Source organism: Nicotiana attenuata, unplaced genomic scaffold (assembly GCF_001879085.1).
Source record: "Nicotiana attenuata strain UT unplaced genomic scaffold, NIATTr2, whole genome shotgun sequence".
NCBI classification, from domain to species: Eukaryota; Viridiplantae; Streptophyta; class Magnoliopsida; order Solanales; family Solanaceae; genus Nicotiana; species Nicotiana attenuata.
The window spans coordinates 189,354-199,443 of NW_017670813.1; the positions used below are offsets into that span (position 1 = coordinate 189,354).

The window sequence follows — 10,090 nt, forward strand, 5'->3', positions numbered from 1 at the left end:
CTTTTTTACTTTTTAGTTTTTATATACTAATTACTATTTCGTTTCGTTTTCGTTCTCACCACCCACCCCCTACCCCTCCCCCCCCGAAAAAAAATATTTTTAATATATTTTTCAGTTTTAATTTTTATTTATCAATTTAAAAGTTCAAAATTTTACAAGTTCCAAAGTTATGAGTTGCGAGGTTTACGTGTTTGGAAGTTTACGGGTTTAGAAATTATAAAGTTTACGGGTTAGAAATTCCGCGGTTCCGAAAGTTTAGCGGTTCGAAAGTTTATGAAAAATGTGGGTTCGGAAGGTTGTCGGTTTGAAAGTTTATGGCTTCATGTTTATTATACCTAAATTATTTATGAATACTCTTGAGAAGTCATTTTCCTTAATTTGCGTACCAAACACCAAAAAATGAATAAGATTACTACTTGTTTTCCAAGAAAACATTTTCCACAGAAAACATTTTCCATTATACCAAACACACCCTTAGTTACCATTTACCAAACACCATAAAATAATGTGATTATTGAAATAATATTTTATATTAAGATGAAAATCAATAATCTTTCTTTTTTGCTTTCTTTATTCTGAGAGTTTTGGATGCGGTGTTGTCAAAAGCGAAAAGCTCTAGAAAGCGCTCCAGGTTGATTGAGGCTTTAAGCGCAAAGCGCAACTAAAATGTGCGCTTTAGTAAAAAACGGCGCAACTAAAGGAAAAAATAAAAATACATTAAGTAATTCAACAAAAAAGAAACATATTTACTCCTAATGTTTTCCTCAGCAACTAATACAATTATTTGTTGATAATCTTTGTTGTTTAGTACCGCTCAGTTCAAGATAGAACTCATGGGCATTGAGGCACACACTTTAGCGACTTGCCTACACTGAAGCGCAGCTTAAGCGAGGCGAAGCGCCCTCCTTGAGCTTTTTTGAGCTTCAGGGCTTAAGCGTGCCTTTAATGAGCCTTTGACCTTTAATGAGCCTTTGACATCACTGTTTGGATGTATTCCCCCTTGTTCCTGATGACTTGAAACTGCTTATTTACCCTGCTTCCTCCAAATGACGAAACGATCTTCGCTTTTGCTTTAGGCACTCTTGACACTACAACGTAAAAGACGCAGCAAAATAACTGAATAGTGCCGATATCTATTTGGTTGTGCACATACCAATTTTATGAGTTAGACAAGTTAGTATTCCTTCATAACTAATATTTCTGAGTACATTTCTAGCATTGACTTTACACATGAGAATGAGATGTTAGGAAAGGTCTGATCTTGGTATTTGCAAAGAGCCATAACCCCATGTAAAGCTATTGATTCTGACTTGACATCCGAGCTACCTCTGCAATCATGCGTGCAGCAGCGGACTCCCTTGCTTCACGCGGTCTCTCATGTATGTTGCTTTCACTGGTAAATTCGAAATCTGCACCTTTCACGATGACTTTGGCTTGAAATCCACCTTTAAAGGAGCAAATACTGACAAGGATTAGCTCAACTTTGCAGAGTACTGGAGCAAGACATTTGAAATTTGGAGAGTGCTCACTTAATTGAACAGGTAATTCAAAAACAAAAATCAAGATTCAAGGCTTCAATTAGTAGAATGAGAGCTGGAAAGCCAAGCAATACTAGACAAATTGGGAGATGACTCTTCTGCTGTAGCCACATGATCTAATTTCTGGGGTAGAGTTAGGCCCAAGGTCCATTTCTTCACTAGATCAAACCGATTAGAAAAAATATGGAAGAGAACATGGTCAAGAATTCAGAATAAATCTTTCGCATGCCATCACAGTTGTGGAAAAGAAATCTCATCAAAAGTCTCATCACAATCAATAATAGCAATAGCATGTATCATTGATATAAAAGAAGACCACTATATCTGTTTGAGGTAGATGGGAAAGTTTAATATCTTACTCTCAAATGGAAAGACTCGATATGTTGGCAATGCCCAGTTACTCCTGCAGCACAGTTGATCCAATTGCTGCAGACATAGAATTGAAGAATAAATGCGTAGATGTTACATATATGCAGCCAAGTAAAAAATCAGAATAAAGAGCAGACACTAATTACCTTTAGGGAAAACAATTGACGACAGGATTTCAGAAAGAAATAACCAGTTGAAAGTTCTTATCTTTGCCATATGCTTATCCAATACTAAAAATTTAATATAAATAACCAAATGCATTCAAGTCAAAATAACTGCTGACTTTCTTAGTTCAAATAAAGAACATACAACAACAATAACAAACCCAGTGTATTCCCACAAGTGGGGTCTGGGGAGGATAGTGTACGCGGACCTTACCCCTACCTTTAAAAGGCAGGGACAAATAAAGTTAACATGTCCCTTATATTTCCCAATAATGACTTCCTATGTATATTGAAGGAAATATTAGAAATACCGAACATGATGAAAATTTTCAACCAACAACGGAGAACAGAAAATAAGAAAAGCGAAGAAACAAAAGGAAATGTCAAATTCGGATGCCTCATCTTGCCTGGCATCGGTTTTGCAAAGTAAGAATGGCCTCGGACAATCTTTTTCCCTTGCTATAAATAGATTGGTCTTCTACCAGTTGATTGGTATTGTACTCAACTCCTTCACCTTTCACACACGCGTCATTACAGCCATCTACGAGAGCTTCAATCTTCAATGGTAAATCATTTTCACCCCCTGCATATAAATTAAGAAAGAATTATGCTGACAGTTCTCAGACCATTGGTTTAAACCGATGCTATTCAAGTGAAAAGTCTCCCAGAGGCTGACATAAACTATCAAAAATGGGTATCAAAACATCAAACATTAGCAACAGATAATGCCACCTGTCATAAGAGAGAAGTTACCAGAATGTTTTCTGTCCATTGTTTTTCTCAGTTCCAATTAAACCGACAGAGAAATGTCAGCTATGTTGCTAATTTCTTAATAAAAGAATTTCCTTTCATTATTTATCATCTTTTCAGTATCATTCTTTAAGAAACAAAAGGGCCTTGATTATCTCATAAAATCTGAAACTTACCAATAATGCAGCTTTTAGATCTATGTTATGCCCGCATCTCTAGAAAGAACAGAGCGGGTGTATGATTGAAGATAACTAATTAAGAGATAATCAAATTTTCTTTCCTCCTTTGATCTTTAACTTTCATAAATGTGGAGACACCACCAAACTTTACCCTGAAATATATTTGATGGACTAAGCTGAGCTTTGACGTTTGCAGGCTCATCCATTGACAGACCTTTTCACATCCTACAAGTTTCAACCTTTTCCGTACCATTTGCATTATTGTTCATGTCGCTCTTTATGCTTGTTTCTTGTCCATATAACGTCTCTTCCTTCTCTTACAAAACCGATGAGTTTTAGTAAGGCATGCAGTATCAAGTGAGAATCCTCTCTAAACATACACAAAACTTTTTTCTTTTTGGTTTCTTGATAAGCTATATAAGAGATTCTTCAGAAGTATAACACTACACGTGTACTGTGTACACCTGTTCATCCAACTCATCAAGGAGCTTACAAGGTGGATTTCAGATTTATTAAAATATCAGGCAACAACTCTCAATGAAGGATGATATTACCCACTGTTTCAGCTCATTAAAGGCAGCTAGTGGAACTTTTGCTGGTTTAAAGATGGCGAACAGACCAAGAATGGGTGGCATTAGCTTAATTACACTAATTTCCTATAAAATGGTGGAGCTTCCTTTTTCTTGGTTAAGTCTGCGACCATATCATTTCATCAGATGCGACTCTTTTTAAAGAGAAAAAGCAATTTGCTTAACAAGGAGAGAAATACATGTGAAGGTGAAATGCCCTTTATACAAGAACAAAACTAAACAAAGTAACCAGGCAATGAAATTTTTTGACAAGATTCCATTTTAGTGGTGCTCCCAAGTTGTGCTGCAGGTCTACCAGAGCCATAACCCCAAAGATATTGTACTGTTGAACCACAGAGAAGTAAAGGAAATTACTTTCTCTGACACCAAATTGACTGGCATAAACCATTGTCACACTCCATTTTCACATACGATGCTATCAGTCGGTAATTGTTTTAGCATCAAAGTTATACATTTTTTTTTATTTTACTCTACTGCACTCTATCTGACTCGTGGAAGGAAAAAAATCCTTACCAATTTCTAAGGAACATGATCCTTGAAGAACAACAAAGAGGAAAAGAAACACGAGAAGGGAAGTTTTCATGCCTTATTTTTGCAAGTTGTTAATAGCAAGATAGATAGCAATCCAAGAATATATATGAGAGCACAAAAAAAATTGATGATACTTGGAATCTCCAGTCGGCAGTTTGTATTCACTCTAATAGTCGCACATTATCTATGTAATGCCTTAAAGGTAACCAAAAAAAATAAAAAACTCCCTGCCCAATAAGAATCTAACTTTCAGGAAAGAATTTAATATTCATTGAATAAGATGAATGATGCTAGAAAAGAAGAAAAGATCACACCATTTAATACTGTCCGAATAGTTTTATCACACAATGCAATCTCATCTTCCAAAGTGCGTAGCTGAGAACTCTGAAAGTAAAAAAAGGAAGATATCAGGATGGTAAGCAATGTCTCAAAAGTTTGACGGCAAATTGTGGAAATAAATAGCATAATCCACAGTTTTCTACCACCATATATCGAGATAACTGAATATGTTGACTTTCTTAAAGCTTTCACTCAGATGATCTTCCATCGTACCGACTCCAACAACATAGAGTACGGAAACACCCCCTACCCCCCCCCCCCCCCCCGCACCCCCAAAAAAAAAAAAAATAGAAAAGTGGGAATGAAACAAGACCACCTGACAAATGTAAAGATGATGGGAACTTCTTATCAAAGGAAACAAATAATTTTAAATTCTGAATTTTTTTGTCAGAAGTTCGTCAAAGAAAATTGGGAAAAATCATCAACAGGGAATGGTGTATGAGTCACTTGTCAGAGAAACTAGTGCAAATTCTCCTCTTAGGAATTCCAAAAATGTAATACCCAAAGATTCGTTTGCAAATTCTGATCTGTTGTTAATAATATTGCCCAAAAGTGAAACTAGCAGTCGTACTTTGTTAACCATAGAATGAAAGATTGTCAACTTGAAATGACATGCACCTAGGACGACATAGGAAGAATAGCAATATCAGAGGCAGGTACCAGTTTCTCTCTTTTCCAGAGAAGAACAGTCAAGGCAGATCGTGATATTGCAGATTCCTTTGAAGCCAAAGTGGTTACTACATCCTCAGAATGTTGAGAATCCAACTGAGACGAGCCTACTGCAGAGAGACCCTGCATGCCTCTTCTTTTCGCTTCAACAATCTTTTCATCATCACAATCAGTATTGCACGACTTAATCATGAGTTGAACCACGTTCTCCTGTCAACATGCTTGAAAACTGAATACTCACAACCATTTTCATCCACGCTCCAATAATCTTGCTAATCATATATATATTGTCAGATGCATCCGTAATATTGACTCTGAAAGCATGAGGTAATAACAAACTTATACTGTAATTACTGTAGGAGTTAGTTTTCACCTCATTTACTTCTTTCTTATTAGAGCTACCTCCAATATGTACATCATATGCATGACCAGCTACCAGTTCTACAGTTAGATCTTGCAAGCCATTTGGTAACAGCTCCCTGTGATCACAATTCATTGTAGTAAAAAACAAAGGAACTATGCTTAGTGTCCTCCTCTCAATAGTTTGAAAGAGCAGAAACTAGATATCTAGGAAATAAACAAATATTTATGTTATCTAAAAACAGAAACTGAAGGTGGGCTTCAGGATAAGCGCAATTTTGGAAGTACGGGTTTTGGTTTAACCTCTTAGGAGAAATAGATAAAATAAAGTAAAACAAAACAAACACATAGTCACTCCAAAGAATAGATGAATCACAGTACAAGATACGAAACCAGTTAATCGCAAAACGGCAAAAGTACTGGTGCTATCATATGCCTAAGATACAGGTAAGGCTTTTCAACGGATAAGCATAGCTTTTATACAATCTGAATCAGTATCAAGCAGAAGTACCAAACGTCTTAAGTATGCTCTCACGACCAGTGACCTAGTGACCTTGGACTTATTCAACTACAATATTTTTGTTAGATAGGCTAGCATAGCACTGTAAATATTTGTGTCCCACATTGGATAAGTGAGAAGGCACTCATTTTAATACATGTATATAAATAGATAGCGTAAGGCATAAAGGCCATGTATTCCCATAAGCTCTTTCTCCCGTGTTTTATTTCTCACAGTCTCCTAGTCCTATTGGTAAGAGACCTCAAAGCAGGGGCTTATATTGCTGCAAGGAACAGTTAGAACTCTGAGTTACTCACTGGAAGGGAAACAGCTAAGCTTCTGCTAGAGCATATAAAATTGAAAGATAAAGAGCATTTTCGCTACAGAGACTAGAGTGCAACGTTTGACTAAACATTTCAAAAGAATAACCAAAAGTAAGTGAACCAGATGAAACTTCTACCTAGAATACCAATTCGACAAAATATCTCTGTAGGGCAGCAAGTGAAAATACTCAACAGCTGGAGAAACCGCCCATCCACTTGGGACTTTCTTGATTAGAGGACCCTGCAAGCTATTCCAGAAGCAGATTCAGGAAAAAATAGCCATTCCTCGTCATGGGAGCAATATTTATAGTACTGAAAATAAAACTTAAAGCAATATTCATTTATGCAATGCAAAGGTGATGAACATTAAGATTTTCCAGATTATGCATCAAATATTGGTAACAAATCTCACATTTGACAAGAGATGTATATGATTTAAGGGTCTACAGTTGACTTTTGTGTTTTGTCGTTAATTTTGAATATGTAGAGAAGTGGACCAACCTTTCAATGACGTCTCCAATAGGAACCATAAAATCTTCATTGACAGACTTAGTGAATTGTACAAGATATAATCGAGCTGTTGCTTTTTCTTTATCTAAGGAATATACAAGGTGGCTCTCTAGGACAACCAGATCATTTCTATTGATGCCTGTTGCACATGCAAATTTACATGAAATATTTAGTCATTTCACAAATATTGCAGTGTATATACATAACTGAGGTTCCTTCGAGGATAGGATATTAATCAGTATACTAGTAGCAAAATTAATTTACTTCAAAGAATTCAAAATCCGAAAAACAGTAAGGTTACTTTTCATGACTAATCCTAGTGACAATAAAAATAACTATATAAAAGTCAGCTAGTCTCAGACAAAATCAAACCAGTTGACCAAACTTAAGGAGCATTTTTCGATACCTCCAACAGCCAAACAAAGGAAATAAATATAAGAAAAAGATTCCTACAACTCAGAGATAGAAACCGGGAGATTTTTTACAAGTCTGCATGAAAAGCACTAATAGTTGCTCTACCTCACTAGTTTTCCTATGCTCTTGATGCAAGTCTTAACTTGAAATTCTAGACTTTGTGATTCATCGTTAAGCATATACCTGTTGCTTCTGCGGCAGCAGAAAGCGCAAGCTCTTCGAGCCCTGCTCCATCAGCATACTGAGAACTGGTTGAAGGCATATTAGTAGACCTTTTCTTTTTGTTTATACACTTTGAATCAAAAAGATAACCTGAGGAGACGTCAAGATGTTTTTCAATAATGGACCAAACAGCATAGGTCATAGAACTACGCATGAGCAAGCAATTCTCCCTCCTTGAGTCAACTAAGAATACAACAACTTTGGAAGTAGGCCATTTCTCTGATAGTGGATCAGCTTGTGCAGCATCTAGCTCTGAAGATATATCACATGCCCTCATAATTGCCCTCTCAGTGAGTGAGATTTGGCTTTCCAGATCGTCCACGTCTGTGTAATCTGGTCGACGCATTAATTTCATATATGTGATCAAACTTGGTTTCAAAACTACAGCCAATTGGGAAAATGATGTAAAATTAAGAAACTCTATTTTGTGATCTTGATGTTGCTTCCTATAGTAGTAATTGTAGAGCAACACAACAGCTTCCACCTGTCAACATCAGCAACCAGTAGAAGAATGAATTAAGTACCACAAAATAAACATACCATAACACCTGCATTAAGGTTTTCAACTTATCAAAAATAGCATATCCTTCATTATTCAACTTCCATATCAAGCTTCAGTATGCTATCATACTGATTAATCTAAATCAAGCATGATGCAGCTCACCTCCACTAATATCATTTATATAGACGTCCTCCATTCCTATTTCATAAGATCTTTTACCCAGAGTCAATTTCACGAAATAAAGAAGTTAAAGAGTATACGGAGGAAAAGAAAAAAAAGGTATATGAACTAGTTTGTGATCTAACTTTTACATTTAAAATTACCTGTATTAAACTAAAAGTTGCAAACTTTTGCACTTATTGCTATAATTAAAAGTATTAAAACATATGGCCAGGTCAATACTTCTGTGATTTTGCTTTATTAAGCCGAGTGTCTCCCGGAAACAACCTCTCTATCTTCGCAAGGTAGGGGTAAGTACCGCATACATACTACCCTCCCTAACCCCACTGGGTAGTATTGTTGTTGTTGTTGTTGTTGTAAAAAGATATGGCCAGGGTTAATTTTGTTTGACTCCAGGTAAGCCCAAAATGACAACTTTACCAAACAAATTGATTACACTTTATTGTATAAAAACTAAAGAGAGAACATCAAATGAATGAACAGAGAGTGGCAGGCTATAATGTAGTACCTGTTTTGCCATGGAACGTTGTTGATCAAGTGTTGGAACTTCCTTTGACTTTAAAGAATTGCGCCCTAACAACGGCTCCACCATGCATTCCAGCAATGCCTGAACCACTTCCTCCGTTGGACCCACCTCCTCCATGTCCTCCATTTTTTCATTCATTTGATTCTAGAATTATAGATGAATTTTTGGGCATGCAAATCAAAAATTATAGATGAATTTTGGGCATGCAGAGCTGCAGAGGGGGTTTAACAGTGGGGGAAGAAGCGTGAGTTTTGGCGTTTAGCGGATTTGGGGTTAGAGTGGGGTTTTTGGCCTTGGGGTTCTTTCACTGATACAGTGATATTAATAGCGTGGGAAGCCGAAAGTTCTTAGTAGCATATTTTGACCAAACTTTAAAAATTTATTCTACCAACTTGAAAAGCAGTAGTACTAGTTTATACTCACCCGTTCACTCTTACTTATCCACTATTCTAAAAATGTATTTTGACTTACAATTTTTTTTCCTATTATATCCACAAAATTAATTACTCATTTCAAATCATTTTCTCAAATCCATTAAAGTATGAACAACAACAACGTACCAAGTAAAATCCCACTAATGGGGTCTGGGGAGAGTAGAGTGTACGCAGACCTTGCCCCTACCCTTTCGGGGTAGAGATACTGTTTCCGGCAGACTCTCGACTCAACAGGAGCGACAACAATATCAGAAAAGAAACAAAAGAAAAGGCATGTAACAACAAAAGATGCCAGAAAGAAAATAACAACAACAAATAAGTGAAAGGACAATAACATAAAACTATGCAGAACAACAATGTGAGCTCAACATAGACCGCTAGCAAACCTAACCAAAACTCTATCAGACTACCCGGAACAAAGAGGGAAAGAACTCTCGACTACCCCCTAGCCTACCACCCTAATGCTCGACCTCCTCTTGTTCCTATCAAGAGCCCCTTTTGTTCCTATCAAGAGCCATATCCTCTGAAATCTGAAGTCGCGACTTGTCCTGCCTGATCACCTCGCCCCAATACTTCTTAGGCCGTCCTCTGCATCAATTAATATGCGTGTCATGGTAAATTACACTCTTTATTTATTATTTCTTTAGGAGTGTGCAAAGTCCATAGTGGACGAGTAAAAATAAACGAAGGGAGTATTTAATTAATCATTTTTAAAAGACTTTAATTATAATTAATAATTTGTGCTCGATTAAGATATAAAAAAAGTATGTTGGGGAATAAGCTATTCTTTTAGCTTCTTGGTTCATAGAAACAGTCTATGAGCCTGTTTGACCACACTTGTGGGAGGTCGAAAGTACTTTTCTTTTGTCAAAAAGGTACTTTTCGAAAATGTGAGGTGTTTGTCAAAACGGAAAAGTACTTTGAACAGCAGAAGCAGTTTTCTGTAGAAACTACAAATTCTAGATTCTTTCAAGAAATAAAAGCAGAAGCA

General features: G+C 36.5%; 1 protein-coding gene across 1 annotated transcript; it reads right to left on the minus strand.

The window, feature by feature from the left end:
* Window positions 1-695: 695 nt before the first annotated feature.
* On the minus strand, window positions 696-8,980 carry LOC109243579. Its single transcript, XM_019410524.1, has 10 exons — window positions 8,648-8,980; window positions 7,419-7,941; window positions 6,813-6,960; window positions 6,449-6,559; window positions 5,503-5,608; window positions 5,121-5,339; window positions 4,436-4,505; window positions 2,479-2,654; window positions 1,898-1,964; window positions 696-1,445 (listed from the first exon to the last, which is right to left on the minus strand). The coding sequence occupies exons 1-10, from the start codon at window positions 8,801-8,803 to the stop codon at window positions 1,297-1,299; spliced, it is 1,725 nt and encodes a 574-aa protein (XP_019266069.1). The 5' UTR covers window positions 8,804-8,980; the 3' UTR covers window positions 696-1,296.
* Window positions 8,981-10,090: the final 1,110 nt, after the last annotated feature.

Bases quoted from the DNA above. Each gene is read 5' to 3' on its own strand.
- LOC109243579 (XM_019410524.1), bottom strand. From the start codon at position 8,803: ATGAATGAAAAAATGGAGGACATGGAGGAGGTGGGTCCAACGGAGGAA. The intron at 6,560-6,812 runs GTTGGTCCACTT...CTTCTGGAATAG, and splicing joins ATTGGAGACGTCATTGAAAG to CTTGCAGGGTCCTCTAATCA. The intron at 5,340-5,502 runs GTGAAAACTAAC...GCATGTTGACAG, and splicing joins ATAAGAAAGAAGTAAATGAG to GAGAACGTGGTTCAACTCAT.